The sequence below is a fragment of the Ursus arctos genome, unplaced genomic scaffold (genome assembly GCF_023065955.2).
Source record: "Ursus arctos isolate Adak ecotype North America unplaced genomic scaffold, UrsArc2.0 scaffold_16, whole genome shotgun sequence".
NCBI classification, from domain to species: Eukaryota; Metazoa; Chordata; class Mammalia; order Carnivora; family Ursidae; genus Ursus; species Ursus arctos.
In genome coordinates, this window is record NW_026622830.1 from 14,096,000 (window position 1) to 14,118,115 (window position 22,116).

Here is a 22,116-nt window from a genome sequence, read left to right on the forward strand (position 1 = left end):
TAGGTGGTCTTCACAGATGCCGAGCAGTAGTAAAATCAGGGGGCACGGAAGTCAGGAAGAGAGAAGGCAGGTCATGACAGATCCGTTAATTTATGGAAAATGATTGGCCCGGTGGAAGCTAGTGAGCAGACTAGCTCCGGAATTGACCAGAACGGGCATCTGTCTATTCTTTTTTTTTTTTTTTTTAAGATTTTATTTATTTACTTAACACAGAGAGAGACAGCTAGCGAGAGAGGGAACACAAGCAGGGGGAGTGGGAGAGGAAGAAGCAAGCTCATAGCGGAGGAGCCTGATGCGGGGCTCGATCCCATAACGCCGGGATCACGCCCTGAGCCGAAGGCAGACGCTTAACCGCTGTGCCACCCAGGCGCCCTATCATCTGTCTATTCTTAATCACCCGCCTGCTTCCTCCGTTTCCAGTCACCTCCCCACCCCACACACGCACACGCGAGCACACACACACAGGCCTTCCTCTGTGCTCAGCATAGATTCACCATCTCCCTACCGCCCATTTTCACAGGGAGGAGGAGCTCCAGAACTTTGCAATAGGCCACAGACATCTCTGTGATACTCCAGTGCTCAGATGAGTGCGGTGGGACACCGTGCCCGTGGCCAGCCGTGAGTGAACAGATGTTTAGTTAGCCGTCTAGCCTGTGGTGGCTTTCTGTCCCTCTCAGCTGGCACAGAGGGAGTCAGAAATCTTTTCAGCTGATGGGCCAGCTATTGAAATTTTCAGCCAAAGCCAAGCATCTAATCTTAGGTGTTTAGTCTCGGATTTTGCAGCAGCACAGACATCCTGAAGCGTTCAGCGGCCCTTCGAGACTTCTGCCGTCTCCAGGAGGTACAGGATTAGACTGGCCTTGGTTTCCTCCTCTTTAAAATGGGGCTGCTGCTTACACTGCAGTGCTGTCACAAGGAGTGTTGTTAACGGATCCGAACCTGCCTTGCCAATGGGAATAGGGCTGGTTAAATGTAGAGCACTGTACAGCTGTATAAGGGGTGGTGTGTAGAAAGAGGAGGGACACAGGAGAGAAGGCACTGGACTCCCCATTCTCCATCAGCACTGAAGCCAGGGTTTTGCACACATTGTCATCTTGCCTTCACCATGACCCTGGGATCTTAATGCTGTGAGATTCATTCAGTTTTACAGAGGAGGAATTTGAAGTTTGGAAAGATAAAATTTGCACAGTTAGTAAATAGTTGAACAGGAATTGAGCCCCTGTCCAAAGTTCGTTTGCTGCCTCTTGGCCTTGAACATGGGCTGTGAGCTCCCTTGGGTACCCTGCCAAGTACTGGGGTCGACAAAGGTCTGATACCTTTTTTGGTTTTGGGAAACGGATGAGTGATCGTGTTGCCCTGAGGTGAGGTGATATAGGGAAGGAAAGCCAATCCCCCGGCAGCTCTTTTATCCCAGAGATGGATACCTGGACAGAATCTGCGGCACACCTGGCCAGGTGTGCATGCAGGTGCTTACTCACAGCTGTGCTGACCATCCCGGCGCTCACGCTGAAATCCGTCCCCATTGCGGCTGCCGTCACACCTGTGTTCCCCAGCTCTGAATCTTTGTATGATTTGGGGTGTGTTTTACTTATGTCTCAGCTACAGTGAGATGCTGGCATTCACCTTGACTGCCTTCTTAGAGCTCATGGACCACGGCATTGTTTCCTGGGACATGGTTTCAATCACCTTCATTAAGCAGGTGAGGCCTCCAGCATTCCGTCGTCCTCTCCTCCCTCCGTGGCCAGTTGTCCTGTCGATTTATGGAGAGATGCAGGCAAGACAGCCATTCTGCTGAGGGTCGGCTTTCTATCCCCGAGACCTGATTTTTCATCCTCACACGCGGGTCTTCCTGGGGCTCCTGAAAGAGTCCCTTCACTGTTCTCTCAGGGCCTGCTCTGAGAAGATGGAAACGGGCTCTGGGAACTGGATGTGGCCAAAGCGGGATGGAATTGCCAGTGAGACTTGGGATGACACCAGCCAGGCCACCAGTAGCAGCCCTGAGTCTGCCGACCTGCTTCCCGAGCGCTGCCTTCTCTTTGGCTTCCATGATCATTTTGTTCGCCTTAGACTTCTAAGTCTGCGTTCTGTTGACAGATCTGCAGAGCAGCCTGTTTGGATTGTCAGATCGAACTCGGTGGGTGGGAGGGGACACTTCTACTTTTGCCTTTCCTTTCTTCCGCAGGAAGAGGCGGTGTCGATTCTCAAAACTGGACTAAAACCAATGAGTCATGTATCCACTGACCTAGAATCACACCTGTCATTGGCTTGGGACATTGGGAACTTCCTGATGCTGGAGATATTTAGGCAAAAGTGAAATGACCATGTGTCGGGGACATTATAATGGGGGTTGGGAATAATGGGGAGTTTTTAGATTACAAGACTTTGAGGCCTTCCTGCCTCCCGAGTCTCTGCCGTCCTGTGTGCATGTAGGGACAGGACTCGTGTCAGGAGAGGGGTACATGGAGGTAAAAGGAGATCCCGGTTTCAGGAAGATCCTGTACTTTCTACACTTAGCTTTTTCATGCCTCAACCCTTATTTTGAAAACAAATGATTGAGCCCTTAGATTTTGAGGAAACACAGTTGACTGGATGCTGTCATTTGAAATGTAGTTGTCCATGCCTAGGGAAGTCCCGGCACATTGGCCAGGGTGGCCATAAACCAGATACCACTGTCCACATGGGGACAGCCTCTCCCATGTGGGCCACAAACCCGGGAGGAAAGCCTTCGTGGGCTAACGTCAGAAACCCAGGCCGTCCAGCACTCCTAGGCACTGGGCTTCCTGACTGACCGGTCCCTCACTGGCTGTAGATTGCAGGGTACGTGAGCCAGCCCATGGTGGACGTGTCCATCCTTCAGAGGTCCCTGGCCATCCTGGAGAGCATGGTCTTGAACAGCCAGAGTCTGTACCAGAAGATCGCGGAGGAAATCACCGTGGGACAGCTCATCTCTCACCTCCAGGTGTGAGTAAGAGACCCTGCCCCAGCTTCCCTTCTCACCTCTCGTCCTCTGTCCATCTCCCAGCCCCCGTTTGTTTGTGTTCCAAGCCGCCAGTCTGCTCATTCACTCATTCATCAGCACTTCCACCCTATTGCCGGGACGCTCCCGGGATTTGGACCCGATCATGTCATGCTCCTGCTAAAATCGTCTGTGGCGCTCCTCGTCCCTCAGGATGAAGCCGAGTGCTCCCAGCCTTCCTGTCCCACCGCGCACCAGACAGAATTAGGCGCTCTCTCCTCCTTGGGCCAAATAGTCTCTCTTTGTACCTATGATAATGATATAAAATTCTTTATTTTTGTTACCTGTCTCCCATTTTAAATTTTGAACTCTCTGGGAAGAAGGACCAATCCTTTTTGGGTCCCCTGCTTTGATTTAAGTAGAAGTCAATTAGTATCTGTTGAATGAACATTTAGCAGACGAACGGTATGCTGTGGGGCGAGCAAAAAATACCGCATTGGGCGTGAGTTCGGGCTACCAGTCAGATCCCAGCTCTTCTGCACACTGACCAGGTCTCTGCCTTCAGCAAATTACCTCGTCTCGCCTGGTCTCGGTTTCCTCCTCTCCAGACTGGGGTTAGTACTCTCCACCACTCAGACTTGTAAGGATCAAAGGAGATAAAAGATCTTGGATCATGGCCAGCACAGGATAGGTATTCATTTCAGGAGTTGTTTGCTTTTGTTTGTTTTCTAAGAAGCTTAATACGGGGGCGCCTGGGTGGTTCAGTTGGTTAAGTGTGTGACTCTTGATCTCAGCTCAGGTCTTGATCTCAGGGTCATGAGTTCAAGCCCTGCACTGGGCTCCACGCTAGGTGTGGAGCCTACTTAAAAATAAATAAATAAAAATAAAAGTCAAAACAAAACAAAACTAAGAAGCTTATCACATCCTAAAACATTTTACCAGACAGTAAAACCAGAAGACAGATGAACCCTTTGGAGCACCGTTGCTCTCCTCTCCATTCTTTTCACTTCACTTTAAGCCTTCTCTACAATTTAAGAGGGCTGGACTCCCCCAGACAACGTGGTGACACTGTTGACCCCTTTCTGACTCTTGCTCCCTGTTAGCTTTTTGGACATGGGCAGATGCCAACAGAATGTCCTATCAGTTCCCAGCTTTGCTCGTTGATAGCACCCTGGTCTTCACCCGGCTCTGCTCCCTACCTGTCCCCGCACCCCAACTAATCCATGTAAAAAGGAATTCTTCAGTCTCTGTTTTCATACCCAAAGCCAAAAACGTTGTTTGAAGTGAAGGGACCATTATAAGCTCCAGATGGAGAGTTCTGAGTTTCCTGACGTCAGACCTACCTCTGTTTCTTCATTTCTGAATTCCCCCAAGGATGGTAGAGGACCATGGCATTTCATAGGGGTCAGTCCAGGACTGTTTTCAGCCTGTAGCTGTTACTAGACATTATGTCCTCCTGTGTTGGGGCTGGGACACTGAGTGCCTTTCATAAGACCTCCAAGATGCCCCCACCTGACCAGGAAGTCTGCCGGCCCATCTGAAAAGGAGCCACCAAGTGTACCCCCAGTGTGGCCGGTGGAGACATCTTGCCAAGTACCAGGATTATAAGATTACAGAGAACGGTTGTAGTAAATTTGTTTAAAAATGAAGTAAGTTTGTCGTCGAAGACTTTGAAAATACAGAAAAGCACAAAGAGTGAATCCTTTGCCCGTTTTCCCCCCTCCGGACAGAACCACTGTTCACATTAAACTGACTGCCCTCCCAGGCGTTTTTTTCCACGCGTACTTTTAGTAGAAGCAAGAGCTTACTCTGTATACTCTGTGTACCTTGACTTTTTTATGGAGTAGAAGCTCTTGCACATTTCCCCATGTTAGAGATTCTTCTAAAAGGGTAGTTCTACATCTTTTTTACATCCCATATGCCTTTGAAAATCCAGTAACAGTTATAGACTCTCACTTCCTTGGAGAAAATAACACATAGTCAACCAACTGCGTGGTATAGTTTCTGTACTGTTTCTAGGGTTTACAGACACTCCAAACCCATTCCCGAATCCTGGGGGAAGAACCTGTACTCTACAACGTGATTTTAATGGCGACTTAGGACTGTGATGTGTACAGAGCTGCGTCGGCAGACGTTTGGATTATTTACCGGTCTGTCTGTCTGTCTGTCTTTCTTTTTTTTGACAGTATTTGAACGAAACGTTTTGTCAATACATCTTGCCCAGCTCCCTGATTACCGTCTTTGGATAAATTGTTATTAGTAGAGTTGCTGGGTCACAGAGTGTGCCCACTTTTAAGGCTTCTGAGAGATCACGCTGGATGATTATTTGATTACCATCTGTGAGCGACCGTTGCAAATGCACCTGGTGTCCTCTTGCTGGTCAGTCTTCTAATCTCCCTCTACCTTCTTTCTCCACTGGCACAGCTCCAACCAGGAGATTCAGACCTACGCCATTGCACTGATTAACGCGCTTTTCCTGAAGGCTCCTGAGGACAAGCGACAGGTCTGTGGCTGCCTTTTCCAGCTTTTCATCTGGGCTCTTCCAGGAGAAGAATTGTCCCCATCCACCCTTTGTTGTGCAGACAGCAGACACGTGGCCATTTCCCCAAGAGTCCTTCCTCCCATCCCTCTGTGTCAGGGGCCCTCAGAGCGGCCTTGCTAAGGAAGGCCCAGGGAGGCCCAGGTCTCAGGTCAGAGCAGGGCCTGCAGACTTCTTCCTCTGAAGGGCCCGAGAGTAAGTATCCTTTGCTCTGTGGGCTTATGGCCTGTGTGGCAGCCGGTCAGCTTTGTCATTAGAGCCCAAAGAGCCTCCGACAATAGGTGAACAAACAGGGGTGGCTGTCTTCCAAGAAGACCTTGTATACACAACTAGACGGCAAGCCCAGTCTGGTCTTCGTTGCCGACCCCGGCTAGAGGATGGCGAAGGGAGAGGAGGCCCTCTAGGCATCACCATCCAGTTCAGGGACAGCGGGACAAATGAGATCCTTACTTAAGGAAGCCAGAGTGGGGGAACTTGGCGCGAAGTTTCATGTCTAAAGACCCTCAGATTCGAAGCTGCTTTGTCCCCCGGCCCGTAGGCTGTGTGACGCGATGCCCACAGCTCTGCTGCTCTGAGGCCCGGTGTCCTCACCTGTGCTTGGGAGCAGTAGCACGTGCTCTGTGTACTTCACAGGGGTGTCGTGAGGAGAAACGAGCCCAGTTTTACGAATGAGGAAACCAGGCATCATCCGGGCCGGGGAGCAAGCCCTGACCTGAGCCCGGGGCCCGGAGGCTAAGTGCGTTTCTGGGCTGGGCAGGTGCTCTAACCTCTCGGCTCTGTTTCTCTTTCTGTAAATGAAAGAGCCAGATTAAATGATCTCTAAGGGCCCTTCCAACTCTGACACTCTAGATATCTCTGGTAAAAAAAAAAAAAAAAAAAAAAAAAAAAGCCCAAGTGGTGTACAAAAGAAAGACTATTAAATTCTCTCTCCACACCATGGGCTCTGGAAGTTGAAATTCATGTGGGATCATGAACTAAGCTCTTGGTGGCTTCCCGGGGGAGGCCCAGGAGCATCTATAGTTCTGTGTGTCCTCGTCTTTCTTGGATGGCTTTGTTCTGTTAATCTCTCCCTTCCTAGTCCTGTTTTGAATGTAAGCTGAAAGCTCATTCTTCCATCTGCTTCTCTCTGTGCTTTTTGCTTTCTGCCGGCAGGACAAGCACCTTAACCCTCTAGACCTGCCTGTCACTGTAAGTAGCACCGCCATATGGAAAGGGCCCCAGCTCTCTTCCAGGTGGGGAGGTCAGAGCTGGGCGAGAACCTCTTGTTCTGATCGAGGGGTTCACGGAACTCCAAGACCCAGGGAAAGGTCGTGTGCTGTGAATCTCGTTTGTTAGAACACTCAGGGAAGTGCTGGAGACGAGCGTTATATCCAGGATTAAGGGGATGCCGGCCCCAGGGAATACTGCCCAGTCTTTCCTTTGTAACCTGCCTTTACATAAGTTTGTGGTTCAGCCAGGGGAGATCAGATTCAGAAACAGCCTGAGACTTTCATCTAGATGCTACCACGAATGCATCCCCCTCCAGCCTGGTGTGGCAAAGAGTAAAGATAAATCCACGTTGCTTTGGATGCGCACTAGACCATAGGAATTTGAAAAAGTTCGGACGGTTGTCAGGAGGGAATTTGCATGCTTGTTCCTTGGTTCCTTGGTTAGAGGGAGCTTTCGAGGTCGGCTTTACAAGGCTATCAAAGAGGATGAGCGCTTTCCCCCAGCTCCACAGAGAAGCTTCTGGTCTAAAGCCGTTATATTCTAGCAGTAGGCCAATGTCAATTACCCACTTTGTGAGTTGTCCACAGCAAGATTTAATCTCAAGCCAACCTCCTATAGCTACCAAAGAAGTTTCTAGGCCACCTTCCTCCTCTGCCAGCCAGCGTGTGCTCAGGGGATGCAAAGTAAAACTTAATGTCCCTGGCAGCGTCAGCCATTTGGAATATGGCTAGAGGTGGAGAAGGGAGAGGGAAAGGCCTTTTAGCTCTGAGAAAAATGAGAGCGCTCACAGATACTGCTCCATGGGAGAGGTGTGACAGCTCCCTCAGGCCCATCGATTTAGAATTATCCATAAAATTAAATTAAGGCAGCAGTTTAGAAAGTGAAGTCATACTAATTAACGTGCTAAGAAGCGATGGCCGAGATTGGAAGGAGGAGACAGAAGAATTATGAAAAGCTGTCAGAAAGATTAAAAGCACAGGAACCCTGGGGCCATTTTGTTGAGGGAAACTAGCCGTGCATTTTGGAGCTCCTTGGGTGTCAGAATGTCAGAGCACACCGCTCTTCCGGGGAGGCCGGGTGCTTGGCTTGATTAAGTTGTGATCATTGTCGTCCCTTCAAAAATAAAGAAATGTCTGTAATATGTTTTTAGAGAATTTGTGTAAAAACGGTCAAAACAAGGTCCTTGACAGGACCCTCGAAGCTTCGCTCCCTGGAAGACTCCTTAGGTAGGGTACTTTATTTCCCAAGTGTGCTAAATAAATAAAGCGTTACTGTCAGAAGCTGAACGAAATACAATAAAAACGATGACCCTGTTATGAGAAATTACCCGAACGCACCAGCATGCCGTTCTCCAAACCAGAGGGAAGTGAACCCCGGCTCCTCACTGCTACAGAGCGTCCGCGCCCCGGCTCCATCAGCCGGTGCGGCGCCGGGGGCCCAGGAGGGGGCGCTGGGGCCAAAGCCCTGTCCTCGGGTTGGAGGAGGCCCTTCCAGCCTTGAGGGTGGCTGTCTGCCTGGAACGGTGCATGGGAACCATCTCACCGCTCTGTGCTCCGTACGCATTGTCCGTTGCCCGGCATCCTTGTGACTCGAGTGTCTCGTCCTGAAGCGGTCTTTGTTCCTGTTGGAAGATGATGTGGTTAACTGTGCCATTGGGGGGGGGGGGCGCCCAAATTGAGTCCATTTGCACTCCCAGAAATAAAGGTGTGGGAATTTTTCAGAGTATAAAATATGTTTGACAGTCCGTGGATTTTTTTTTCCCCATTTGCCCACTTTTTATTTGAATGGAGAAAAAATTTCAGAGAAAAAGCCCCAGAGCCACGATATCACTTTTCGCTTGGTAGTTGTCACGGCTGGGTGCCTGCCACCTCGCCTTACATTTGCTTGTTTTTCTCAACAGGATATGGCCAATGCATTTGCACAGAAGCACCTTCGGTCCATAATCCTGAACGTAAGTTCCCAGAACAAGCGGTATTTTGCTACTGGTGATAGTAATTATTACTGTTACGGTAGTTGTGTTATTATTATGACATTACTGTTGAGTGGGGAGGGCGCTCAAAGGGAACCTGCCAACAGATAGGTGCTAATAAACCCTTGTGAAACGGACCGCTTTTTCCTGTAATCCTCCGTAAACAGAGCTGTCTCTAGGAGGCCATCCCTCCAGGAATCGTAGAGCCTCTGAGGAGGTATGAAGCCCAGCCAGCTGTGCTGTTCGTTGCCCTGCAACTCCAACAGTGTTTATCCAGAAGAAATGTGTTAAAATAGGCCCCAAAGAGGAAAGTAATTCATTGAGCTAATACCAGTCAGACCTGAGTTTGGTGGGGCATGAGGAGGGAGGAATAAGACCATGTGTTTGCTCTCAAAGACCTTCCGGTCCCATGGGATGGCGCCAGGGCACCGTGTGGTCGGTGGTTCCCTAGAGCTTCATGGTCTGGGGGGATTTCAGGAGGAGGACCAGGTGTCAGGAAGCCTCTAGAAGAATGATGGTAGGTAAGGCTGAGGCCCCCTCAGCAGACCGAGAAGGAGCGTGTGACTGGGTGGCGGGAGGGTCAAGGAGCAGATGTGGGCCGCGGCTGGCGGCTGGAGAGTAGCAAAGACCAGGTCAAGTAGGGCCTTAGTCTTTCTCCCAAGTGCAGTTGAGGGGATTTCGTCGGGATGGTGACATAACCAGGCTGGCGTTTAGAAACCTCACACTAGCAGGTGTGTGTGTTCTGGGGGTGTATGAGGGAGGAAAGGAGAGGGGGAGGTGGCGAGGAGGGAGGCATCTGGGAGGAGGGCTGACTCCCTGTCCCCACGTGGGAATGTGGGTGGGAGGGAGCTGGCTGGGGGGGGTGTGGCGGGTGAGAGCTGGGAAAGAGAGCTGGGGATCTGGGTGAAAGGGAGGCCGTTTTATCAGTTGTCAAAACCAAGGGAAAACCAGGAGGCCGCGGTGGAAGGAATAAAATGAGAAATGAGAAGTCAGGTGTAAAAGGCTGGATAATTCTGAGCGCGAACTTCAGAGTCACCAGCCTCCACTCTGCCATTACCCAATCTTTGATCTTGAGCAATTCACTTAACTTGGATTTGCTTTGATTTGCTCATCTGGATGTGAGGCCTGCCCGAGCTCTCATATACACAGCGCTTAGCAGGGTGCCTGGCCCTTGGTAAGCACCCCGCTCACATCAGCAGTTCTTTTACTGTGAGCAGGATACAAAGGTGGTAGAATTCAAGAAGTGAGCTCTGAGCGCTTGCAAAGCCAAGCATCGGGCTGCACTGAACACACAGAGCCCACCTCTTCGCCTTGCAGAACCGTCTCCTGCCTGCTGGCCGTTTCCCTGGTCAGAGCCCCCCCCCGACAGCCGGCAGGAGGGATGTGGGCAGGAGGGACGTGAGCAGACGCTCCGCGGGCCGCCCGTGAGCGGGGCAGAGCGCACAGGCCCACGCATGCTTGACCGCATTCCTGAGCAGCCCTCTTGGGTGCCGCCCTCTGCATGTGTGGGAGGGAGGGTGCCCTTCTGAGGGAAAGGGAATGAATTTCAAGGTTTATCATTTATCTCAGTGGGATTAGTTCAGCTCATTTCTGGACAAACCTTGGAACAAGCGAAGATTCTTTTTTTTTTTTTTTAAGATTTTATTTATTTATTTGACAGAGAGAGAGACAGCCAGCGAGAGAGGGAACACAAGCAGGGGGAGTGGGAGAGGAAGAAGCAGGCTCCCAGCGGAGGAGCCTGATGTGGGGCTCGATCCCAGGACCCTGGGATTACGCCCTGAGCCGAAGGCAGACGCTTAACGGCTGCGCCACCCAGGCGCCCCGCGAAAATTCTACTATAGAAGACAGTTCAGGGTCAGGGCTCAGGACTTAAATGGTCTGCTGTGAAATGGTTAACGCGTGCTCACCGAAGTCCCGGGAGTTCATGGGATCAAGCCCAAGAGTGTAGGCCTTCAATTACTCAGCACTCAAATAGGACTTGAGGTAAAAGCTCTGAAGCTGCGACCTCTCAGACGGGCAGTGCTCCTGGAAGCTGCTGCTGGCAGAGCGGTGACCTCCCCGCTGTGATGTCTCTAATTTGAGAAAGGGGGATTCAGGTGAATGCAAACCAGATCACATTAACTTTAACCTCTTCTCAACGTAGTTTGATGAATTGTGGAGAGAGGAGAGGAGGAAGGAAGGGTAGGGAGGCTTCGGAGTGGCAGAGGAAGGGGCACGGAGAAAGGAAGAGGCTCAGAGGGAGGCAAAACGAGGTGTGGAGGGGGCCCGAGGAGACCCCGCACTGAGAGGCTGGGGGTGGGGTGGCTTGCTAGGGTGGGGGGAAGAGGAGGAGAGCAGTCAGCGTGGGATGGAGAAAAGCACCTTCCCTGAGCGGAGCGCCGCAGACAGCCACCACCTGGAGGGGGTGAGGGCCTTGCACATGCTAGTGAGGGGTTAAGAGCAGCACCGTCCGTGGAACCTTCTGCAGCAGGGACGTGCTGTCCAGAGTGGTGGCCACTAGCCATGTGTGGCAACGGGACACCTGAAATGTGTGTAGTGTGACTGGGGAGCTAAATTTGTAATTTTTTAAAATTTCAGTTAAAATACCCACATGTGGCTTGTGGCTGCCGTATTAAGCTGCGCAGATCTAGAGAAATGAAGAACACTCTGGAGTCACACGTCGGGGAGAGGAAGTCTAGAGCAGTGCCATCAAGTGGAAATACAGCACGAGCCACTTACACATTTTAAATGTTACAGTAGCAACAGTAAAAAAGGAATATGGGGCATCAATTTCAATAATATATTCAGTTTAACCCACTGTATCCCAAATACTGTGATTTCAGTGTGTAATCAATAGAAGAAAATTGGTAATGGCATATTTTACATTTTCTTTTTTCACATTGCGGCTCTGAGAGCTGGCGTACATTTTACATCTGCAGCGCATCTCAGTTTGGACGAGCCACGTTTCAGGTGCTCAGCAGCCACATGTGGCCGGTGGCTACCAACCAGACTGCACAGGTCTAAGGACATTGATCTCGAGCCAGAGCAAACTCTCGAGTCACGGAGCTGTAGAGCAGTGCTGTCCGGTAGAACTTTCTGTGATAACGGAGATGTTTTAGAGCTGCTCTATCATTGGGTGGTAGCCAATGGCTGTATATACCTGTTGAGCTTAAAATGTAGCTAGTGTGACCAAAGACCAGAATTTCTAACCTCAGTGGATTCTAACTGATGGAAATAGGTACAGCCACATATACCGAGTGGCTACCACATTGGACAGCACAGCTCCAGAGACATAGATAGAGCTAGACTGAAAGAACACGAAGGACACGGAAGGAGTGTGTGTGGAAAACTGGGCAAGAGTCCCATTTGGGTGAGAAGAGACTAAGAACGATTCAAGATGGCGGGGAAGACAGAGAAAAAGCAAGCAATACAAGGGAGCAAGCCAGGAAGAGCAGCCATTGTGGGAGTGAGAGCAGGGCAATAGGAGGCCAGAACCTTTGCCAGGCCTTGATCAACCCAAGGGACAGAAGGAGAAGTAGCTTGTGAGAAAAAGAGGTGGGGCATGAGGGAAGGAGGAGGGAGCCTGAAGTGGGCTGGGCGGCAGAGGGCTGGAGGTGAGGAACTGAGAGGGCGTGGTGGGGTCATGGAAAGAGAGGGGGCAGGACAGAACATAGGGGACGCAGGGAGGGGAGCATACACAGAGTGATAGGAGAGAAGGTTGGGTGGGAGCGTTGGGGGCTGGGCAAGGAGCATGAGCTGCCCTCCTTTATGTAGATGTCTCCATACCATTTCTAGAAAGTGGCCTTTCCTAAAGCCTCTACTTGGTGAGGCCATCCACGACAGTGTATTTTTCTACGGGAAGACAAAGCGGAGTCCTCCGCACACGCTGTCTGTGTCTTGGATTGAGTGCCCACCTGGACGAAGGTCCAGCCGCTGCGCCCAGCATCATAATCTTAGCCCGGCCGCCTCCCTCATCTTCCGCGTGACGGGATACAGCCTCTGCCCTTGGTTCCACTTCCCCTGCCCAGGGGAATATGGAAAAAAGGACTGTGCCCTTGGGGCCTGGAGGGAATCATCTCAGCCTGAATCGAGCCCTTTCCTGCTCCATCCCTTCTAGAACATGAGGTCTTGAAGTTCTGTGTGTGGGAGGGAAAACTTGTTCCCTGCCCAGCGTACTTTCTCTTTCACCAGCATGGATGTGAGTCTTCAGTGGAAGAAAATCAGTTCAGCCCTCTGCCCCTGCCTTTGCTTTTTCCAGCATGTGATCCGAGGGAACCGCCCAATCAAAACTGAGATGGCCCATCAGCTGTATGTCCTGCAAGTCCTGACCTTTAACCTTCTGGAAGAAAGGATGATGACCAAGATGGACCCCAATGACCAGGTAGGTGTGCAGTGGGACAGAGCACTCCTGGCTTAAGTTGTATGCCATCTGATGTGGTGCATTCCCCTGGTAGGCTATGCGTTGAGCACCCGCAGTGTGCCAGGGACTGTGTTTGATTGTGTCTGCAGAAATGGTTTGTGTTGCCCTGGGAAAGCTGACTCTGCCTGTCTGCCGTCTCTTCCCGCTGGGCGACCCTCTGGGCCAAGTCCACCTCTGACTTCTCAGGACAGAGATTGACGGGGGCCAGAGTCCTGCCCAGGAAAGCCTAACCTGCTCCTTCTTTTCCTCGCTTCCCTGGGTTAGCTGATTTACCTGCTGGCTTGTTTCACTTCTCAGGCTCAAAGAGACATTATATTTGAACTGAGAAGGATCGCATTTGATGCGGAGTCTGACCCTAGCAATGTCCCCGGGAGTGGGACTGAGAAGCGCAAAGCCATGTATACCAAGGACTACAAAATGCTGGGCTTTACTGTAAGTTTCCTGAAGTACGGACCTTGGGAGGCCTGCTCCCCTGACAGGAGGTCAGAGGGCGTACCCACACATAGCCCCGAGAACCCCCCTTCATCATGGTGGCCCTGGAGTAGATGACACTAAGAAGCTGGAGGAGCCCTGACACTTGGCGCTGGCAGGTCACACATTTCCATGCGGCATTTGGCCCCTTGGAACGAATCCATCTGTTGGAGGGTCCAGGAGGTCAGTCACATGGGTAAAGAGAGGACCTCTCCTGAAAGCAGGGAGGTGCTTTGAAAAGCGGAAGTGGATATCTTGTGATGGGACACACTCAAGGATGGAGTTAATTCAATTAAACACATAGCGTGCACCTACCCACTCAGCGCACAGTATGCTGCGTGCTGGGGAGACAGAATGAGCCCGCACAGTCCTGGGTCAGGAGCTCCCAGTCTTTCAGAGAAGGTGGGCAGGAAGGAGGTAACACAAGAGCTAGTAGCAGAGAGTAGGGCAGTAGGGCGTCCCCTCAGCCGGCACTGCACATGGGAGGCTACCGAGTCTCAAATCCGGTTCCTTTATTTCCCCAGAACCATATCAACCCAGCAATGGACTTTACCCAGACTCCTCCTGGAATGCTGGCTTTGGACAACATGCTGTATTTGGCTAAAGTCCATCAGGACACCTACATCCGGGTAACGACTGGGGGCCAGCCGGCTCAGCCCTGCTAGCACATGTCTTGCCTCCCTAATCCACCCTGCCTTCCTCCCCCCAGATCGTCTTGGAGAACAGCAGCCGGGAGGACAAACATGAGTGCCCCTTCGGCCGCAGCGCCATCGAGCTCACCAAAATGCTCTGTGAAATCCTGCAGGTTGGGGAACTGCGTAAGTCCCAGCCACCCCCCTCTTCTTTCAGCCACTCCGTCATCAGGAGCCTAGGGGTCAGTGGGACTGGACAACTAGTGTGCTTTGTTTTGACAATCACCGGGTGAGCCGTGAGCCGTCTTAGCCTCTTTTACGGGACTCACGGCTGCTGCTCGGTTTGAGCGGGTCATTTAACGCCTCCGTCCGTTTGCCCCCGTGTGTCAGGCTAGTTGCTGAGCCTGAGAGAGGGCAGAGCCAGACAGAGAGGAGAAAGCCGAGGAAGTAGCGGAAGGCCTGTGCCACGCCCTTCACTTGCCCTGGCCTTGCTCTGCTTTTGTTCCTTGGGACTTGGGTGCACGCAAGTGCCCGGCCTCACCCTCCCTGCTTCTCCTCCTCCGTAGCCAACGAGGGCCGCAATGACTACCACCCGATGTTCTTTACCCATGACCGCGCATTTGAGGAGCTCTTCGGGATCTGCATCCAGCTGCTGAACAAGACCTGGAAGGAGATGAGGGCGACGGCCGAGGACTTCAACAAGGTCCGTGTCACAGAGCTCGGATGCCCACACGTGGAGGTGGGCACGTGCCAGCCTGTGACCAATGGCCGGAGCCAGGGGAACCCCTGAGCTGGGTCAGCAGCACCGGGTCACAAGATGCGGCCCTGGAGAACCTCGGGCCCCTCTGCTTGTGCTTCCCCTGTAGCCTGGAGCAGGGCTCTGCCCCTGGGTGCCTGGGCCCCTCTTGGACTCAGCGGAGCCGTACCCGCCCCGCCTGTCTCCCGTGGAGGGCAGAGGCTAAGCCTAAGCGTAACAGCGCTGGTTGACTGAGTGCTTACTGCGTGCAGGCCCTGGTGCGGTTGCGTGGCCGGGAAACGCTAGGGAGAGGAGGAGTGGACTGGCACGATAGGCACGTCCTGTCTATCCACTCACTCGTCACTCCTGACGCACACCGAGGCCCCACGCTCCGCGGAGCACTGCTGGGTCCTCAAAAGCTGCCAGTCTAGAAGCCGCTCATCTCATTGTAAACAATTTGCAAAGTATAAAGAGGAGAAAGTTCTCTGTAGTTCCACCACTCAGTGATGACCATGTTCACGTCTCCCTCTAGTCTTTTCTCCTGTAGACTTTTCCCTGCGCGGGCGCGAGCTGCTGGACATGCTGTGGGATGGCCTGTTCTCTCTTTCACTATAGTTGGAGGGGAAGTAACACATCTTTAGAACCCATGCCAGTGTCAGGTGCTGTGCGACCGCCTAGCCCCTCCCCGTCCAGGCAGAGTATATCCGAAAACATGTCTTCCTTTCTCTTGTTTTAGAGATGAGTCCGGGGGGGCCTGCAGAAGGCAAGCGGCTTGCTCAAGGTGCAGATTAAGAGATGGGGTCAGGATCTGAGCCGCTTTCTCTCCGACTCCCAAACCTGTGCTCATCCTACCACACTGTCAACTAGTTGAAATTTGTGGGAAAGAAAGCATTTGTCCCCATCAGGCATTTGTCCTCAGGAACCACCTAAGCAGGTGGACCTTCGAGAGTCAGTACTCTGGCTCACCCAGCAAGTGTCCGGAGTGCCTCCAGGGCAGGGGCAGAGCTGAGCTGCCTGGAACCAGCCTGGCCCCTCAGGGGAGGGCCTGAGGCAGCCGGCTTCCTTCCCTTTCAGGTCATGCAGGTGGTCCGAGAGCAGATCACTCGAGCTTTGCCCTCCAAACCCAGCTCTTTGGATCAGTTCAAGAGCAAACTGCGTAGCCTGAGCTACTCTGAGATCCTGCGACTGCGCCAGTCCGAGCGGATGAGTCAGGATGACTTCCAGTCCCCGCCAATCGTGTAAGTGCCGCCGGGTGCGCTGGGGGGGGGGCACCACCTGCTTTGCCGTCCCCTCACCTCCCTTTGCTCCCATGCACGTGCACCCAGGGAGCTGAGGGAGAAGATCCAGCCTGAGATCCTGGAGCTGATCAAGCAGCAGCGCCTGAACCGGCTCTGTGAGGGCAGCAGCTTCCGGAAGATTGGGAACCGCCGGAGGCAAGGTGAGGGGGCCCCGGGCCGCTGGGCGGGTCCTTACCCACCGCACTGGGGAGGGAGCCTGCTGGACAGACCCTGCAGGGAGCAGGCCGGGAACACGTCATCCTTTTGCCCTCCATGCGCCCAGGCCTTTCCCAGAACTGTCCTTGGTCACCTGCTTGTCTTGCTCTGTGTTCCAGAACGTTTCTGGTACTGCCGCTTGGCACTGAACCACAAGGTCCTGCACTATGGTGACTTGGATGACAACCCTCAAGGGGAGGTGACATTTGAATCCCTGCAGGAGAAAAGTAGGTTCATTTCTCCGTTGATGTGTCACAGTAGCTGGACTCGATGTCAGGAGACCTGAGTGTTAGTCCTGGCTGTCTCAAGCCAATGATCTGGTCATGGACCGCTTGTCTCCCTGGACCTGTCTCCTCATCTGTCAGAGGTCATGTCTGCCTGGCCTACTCACAGGACTGCTCGGGGATGTCAGTGGGCTCCCCAGTGGGAATGGGGTCAGTAGATTGTTGGGGTGCTACAGGCTATATTGAAAGGCGGTGGTATAAGCAGGGCTCTGGAGCCAGATTGCCTGGATTCGAATTCTCACTTTGCCATTAATGTTAATTAATGGCAAGTTAATTTTCACCTCTGCCTTGGTTTCTCATGCAAAATGGCAGTAATAGGCACATTTCCTTCATAAGAGGACTGAATGAGTCATGTACGTAACGGCCTTAGGACAGGGACTGGCAGGTCCTAAGCACATCTGTTTGCACTGGTGACATTGTCACCTTCGTCACGGAGCCGAGGAAGTGATGTGAGCGTCCAAGGCCCCGGTCCTCGGGGAGACGATCCCAAAGCCCTGAACTGACCCCCCGTGAGATTTGACACGGCCCAGCAGGCCATGGCCCCCGGGAAGGGACCACAGAGGGGGAGCTAGCACCAGGCCACTGGCTCTGAGCTGACACAGCCCTTTGGTCTGGGGGCTGGGGCTTCCCTTCCAGCACTGATGCAAAGACCCACTCACAGCATAGATCTTCCAGAGACTAATTCCCTTCATTTCCCAGTTCCTGTTGCAGACATTAAGGCCATTGTCACTGGGAAGGACTGCCCCCACATGAAAGAGAAGAGCGCTCTGAAACAGAACAAGGTAAGTGGAGCAGCAGGCCTGCCTGAGTCAGGGTCACGGTCACTGTCACAGTGACGCCTGGATGGTTCAGTCGGTGGTGGCTGCCGTTTAATTGCACGTTCTCCCACCCCCACTCTCTCCTCTGAATTATTCCTACGGGTCTTACTAAGAACAGTTTTGAACATACACAGAAACTGATAGAACCCCCACATATGCGTCACCCAGCCTCAACAACCTTGGCGGGTCCTACCCATCCACTTATTATTACTTCAAAGAAAATCTCAAGTATGATGTCATTTCCTCTTAAATATTTAGAATGTATCTGTAAATGATAAGGACTCTTAACATAATCGCAATACCATTATCACACCTAAAAAGAAATTTTAGAAGTTGTTATTTAATATCAAATATTCCACAGATGTTTGCATTCCTATAAATAACATAATTTCTCTGTATAAAAATATATAAATGTTTACGTGCACACACGTGTGCACACACATGCATACTCATACACGTTCTGTTCACTGAATCAGAATCCAAATAGGATATGCACATCGTGATTAGTCTCTAGTTCCCCTCTCTCTTTTCCATCTTTGTTTTTCTCTTTGAGGTTTATTAGTTGAAGAAACCAGGTTGCTTGTTTGGTAGTTTCTCCGAGTCGGAAGTGTGCTGATTGTCTCCCCATGGTCTAGTTTAGCTTGTTCCTCTGTCCCAGATCTGTACGTTGGTGGACAGATTTAGGGGGAGGCTTGATCCAGCTCTGGTTTGACCCCCTTTTTTGGGGGGGCGGGCAGGATGACTTCCGAGGTGGCATTATGTTCTATCAAGAGACATATGATGTGATTGTCTCTCTTTCTGCGATGTTAGCAGACTCCTGGCGCTAAGTCCCTCTTCCACGAGTAAATTAAGATTTGCAAAGTAGTGGTGTGCTAAAGCGGTCATTCCTTTTCATTTATGAGCTGAACTAGTTCTCTAAAGAGAAACTTAACCATCATCTACTCCTGGCCTCCCAGTGGTCCAGTTTATGTAAGAAAGGAGAATAGTCCTTGCTTCTTTCCTTTTATAAAAGTACCTGCTTTTAAAACAGTGAGTTGGTTCTCTGGTATCGTCCAGCAGTGACCAGTTTTGTGTGTGTGTTTTGTTTTGTTGCATTTAGTGTTACTGTGAACTCATGGATTTAAGCAAATTGATATTCGTTCCAGTGCATTACAGTTATGTTGTCGATGCTTAAATTCTCTCATCTTTGGCCACAATTTGTTGTGGTGGTTGTGGTTTCTAAACCATTAAGACTGTCAGTCTGATCGCCAACATACATACCAAAGGTAATCTACAATCGTGGACTCTGAGATACAGAGGGTTGAGCGTCGCGAACTGACTTCTCTCCAGTGTTAGGAGCGTCCGCATTGTAGGCGTGACTCGGGGGGAGTGGGTGAGTTAGCGTTCGTCCCCACCGCGTCTCGTCCCCAGCCACACCTGTGCACATGTCCGGGGCCTGATGACAGATGTGGATCTGAGTCAGCACGTTCAGTGACGGGGCCAGGTGACGAGGAATTTGGCCAAGATCTTGGTGCGCAGAGCCCAGGCCACTGCCCTGCGCCACAGAACTGAAACCCTTTGTCTTTCAGGAGGTGTTAGAGTTGGCGTTCTCCATCCTGTATGACCCTGATGAGACCTTAAACTTCATCGCACCTAACAAGTACGAGGTGAGCAGTGTGGACAGCCCAGCCCTCTCTGTGACTCTTCAGCCGGAGGGCGGGAGTGGGCACAACAGGGACATCCCCTGAAGGCAGGGAACCACAGCGTGTCATGAAGGCTTTCTGGCACCGAGGATCTGCCAGGCTGGGGTGCATCCCCCTGAGCTGGGCCTCCAGGTTACTCGAAAGCAGCAGCCGTAAGTTGCCATTAGAAAAACAGGGTCACCACCTAACTTGTCTGGACTAGGAAAATTCTCCTCCTTTTCAGTCTCTGCCTGGCCACCTTCCCGAGCGAACCCGACAGACCCTCCCTCCTCAGGGCTCCTGGGCACAGGCGGTAGTGGGTCTGGCCTGGGCTTTGAGGCAGATGGGTCTGGTCCTCCCGCAGATGTCCCTGCAGCACTGGAAGGTACTCTGGGTTACATGAGTAACTGTGCTTGAGCCCCACGTGGCCGCTGAGCTCGGGGAGCATCAGAGGGCACTAGAGGTGGGGCTTCTGGAAGAGGAGGCACTTCGGCAGCCCCGAGCTGCCAGTGGAGTTCTATTGGGAAGAAATGAAGAATTTGTAGGTGGGGAGACAGGTGAGCAAAGGCAGGGAAAAAGACTGAGCAGGAAGAATGAGAGAGGGATAGGTCGACAGTTCTCTATTATTCCTCCTTATCACGAGACCCTCAAGTTCAATTTCTCTGGCACTTAATTTTTAAGATTTGTTGACTGGGCTTTTTTTGTGTGTTTAACTTTTTTTGAAAAGAAAATTGAGATCCTACAGTGATTCCTTTTGAGTCCTACATTTTTCACCTAATATGTATTCTCCCCAACTGTTGCTCATTTCCTGGGCAGTTTTGGGTAGCTGATGCCCCAGCACTCGGGTCTCATTTTGCTGTATTCATTAGTTGCATTTTTATTTTTTTATTTTTTATTTTTTATTTATTTTTTTTTTTTAAAGATTTTATTTATTTATGTGACAGAGAGACAGCCAGCGAGAGAGAGAGTACAGCAGGGGGAGTGGGAGAGGAAGAAGCAGGCTCATAGTGGAGGAGCCTGATGTGGGACTCGATCCAGGTACACCGGGATCACGCCCTGAGCCGAAGGCAGACGCTTTAACAACTGCGCTACCCAGGCGCCCCCATTAGTTGCATTTTTAAAAATCATATTTAAAAAAAATAAAAATAAATCCTATTTCAGATTATCTTAGGAAGCTTCAATGTAAAGCCCTCATAAAAGCCAAAAGGGTTTTTTGGGGCAAGTGAATGATCACCTCCCCTTTTATCTTTGCCATCATCCCAGACCAGCTTTGCCGACACTAAGTAGTGTCAAGAGAGACTGTGGTGAATCCTCTCAGCAAAGGGACCTTGGCAGGGCCTCCGGCTGACCAGGGGCCACCCTGTGACATTTCGCAACTTGCTCCCACAGTACTGCATCTGGATTGACGGCCTCAGTGCCCTTCTGGGGAAGGACATGTCCAGCGAGCTGACCAAGAGTGACCTGGACACGCTCCTGAGCATGGAGATGAAGCTGCGGCTCCTGGATCTGGAGAACATCCAGATTCCCGAAGCCCCGCCGCCAGTGCCCAAGGAGCCCAGCAGCTACGACTTCGTCTATCACTACGGCTGAGGCTGGAGCCAGACTCCACGGTACCCAGGAAGGGATTTGGGGCCCAGGAGAAACACCCACAGACTGGTGCCTTGTCTTTTGCTTGTACAGAATCTGTAGTGACCTCGGTGGCCAGTAAATGCCAGCCGTTCCTCAGACTCACCTCAGACCACCCAGAGCTTCCTCTTGGTCCCTGCCCGCCCTAAGTCACGAAGGCAGGGTGCTCGGCGCTCCCCGTCACCGCGGAGCCTGGGATCGGAGCGTGAGGAATGAACAGCAGACCCCCTTGCCTTCCGGGCCAGGGACTGCTTTGGGCTGGAGTTAACAAGAGTCACTCACCTTTTCTTCCTGAGCCTGCTCTCCGGTCAGCTGGATCCCCGTGTGGACAAGAGCGAGCCCAGCAAAGGCTGCCCGCAGAGGACAGACGTTCCGGGCGTGTTGAGAGCCTCCGAGAGACTGCCTTCGGGTGACCCGTGCCTGTGTCTCAGATCCAAGCGGAGGCCGTGGCCTTTGCTTAGTGGATGCCTTGCCCTTGCTTTTGTCGCCTTCGTGAGGGCTCACTCCGGCCTCATTCAGTGCCAACAAGCTGCTGCTACTGAGGCTCGGCTCTAACATCTCTGGTCTCCGGAGCCACCAGATCTCTCTCGCCCACACAGTTGTCTGGGCAGATGGAAAGTTCTCCCTCCCAAGCTCTCAGGCTCTCATCCTGGGAAGTCAAAGACGTGCGAGCTATGTCCTACCCTCTAGTCTCAGAGAACTCTGCAGGGAGAGCCCAGACGAGGCCTGGGCCGAGACTGGTGAAGCCACTAGAGTCCACTCCCTTCCCCCGTCCCCCCACATTTTTATCTTCTCCTTCCTTAGAGAAATCTCCCACCTAACCTGAATGGCAGCCCCCTCCTCTTTGCTTTCCTTTGGCCTCCCCGACCTCAGGAAGTTTGGCCTTCCCTTCCCCCCATCCCAGTGCTGTGGTTTCTGCCACTGGCCATGATTTCAGGGAGCTAGCTGAGGCCACAGCTGTGCCAATGGGGCTTCCCTGGTGCTGCGGCACTTGTACACCACGCGCCCAGCCTCTCTCCTTGGACGTGGGAACACGGTGGCATTCAGTATTGGTAGCCCGGCATGGTAGGTACTGCCCGATGAAGAGTGTACTATATATTTTCTTTACTAGAGGCCATACTTATACAGACGTGTATATATATTTATATAAGATCTACCTATCCTAGAACGGAATGTTTGAGGGGAAAGAAAATTGGAGGCTCCCCCTAAAAAAACAAAAACAAAAACACCACTTCCAGTTGTGGGCCAAGAGAGTAACCCGAGAGCAGCCAGGAGCTTCCTGTCAGTAACCATGTTTTCAATAAATACTCTTTCATGTACAAA

The 22,116-nt window shown here is 51.9% G+C and overlaps 1 protein-coding gene across 4 annotated transcripts in view; it reads left to right on the plus strand.

Annotated features, from left to right (window-relative positions):
* The window catches only part of ELMO2 (engulfment and cell motility 2), a 38,148-nt gene extending 16,032 nt beyond the window's left edge, over positions 1-22,116 (plus strand). For all 4 annotated transcript variants that reach the window (XM_026503651.4, XM_044385861.3, XM_026503653.4 and 1 more), the window contains 15 exons: positions 1,600-1,699; positions 2,810-2,961; positions 5,381-5,459; positions 8,605-8,655; positions 12,911-13,033; positions 13,370-13,504; positions 14,068-14,172; positions 14,253-14,361; positions 14,742-14,878; positions 15,986-16,149; positions 16,237-16,349; positions 16,524-16,631; positions 17,388-17,470; positions 19,075-19,152; positions 20,557-22,116. In XM_026503651.4, the coding sequence (XP_026359436.1) occupies positions 1,600-1,699; positions 2,810-2,961; positions 5,381-5,459; positions 8,605-8,655; positions 12,911-13,033; positions 13,370-13,504; positions 14,068-14,172; positions 14,253-14,361; positions 14,742-14,878; positions 15,986-16,149; positions 16,237-16,349; positions 16,524-16,631; positions 17,388-17,470; positions 19,075-19,152; positions 20,557-20,757 (1,738 nt within the window). In that variant the 3' untranslated portion in view covers positions 20,758-22,116. The remainder of the gene's footprint in view (positions 1-1,599; positions 1,700-2,809; positions 2,962-5,380; positions 5,460-8,604; positions 8,656-12,910; positions 13,034-13,369; positions 13,505-14,067; positions 14,173-14,252; positions 14,362-14,741; positions 14,879-15,985; positions 16,150-16,236; positions 16,350-16,523; positions 16,632-17,387; positions 17,471-19,074; positions 19,153-20,556) is intronic.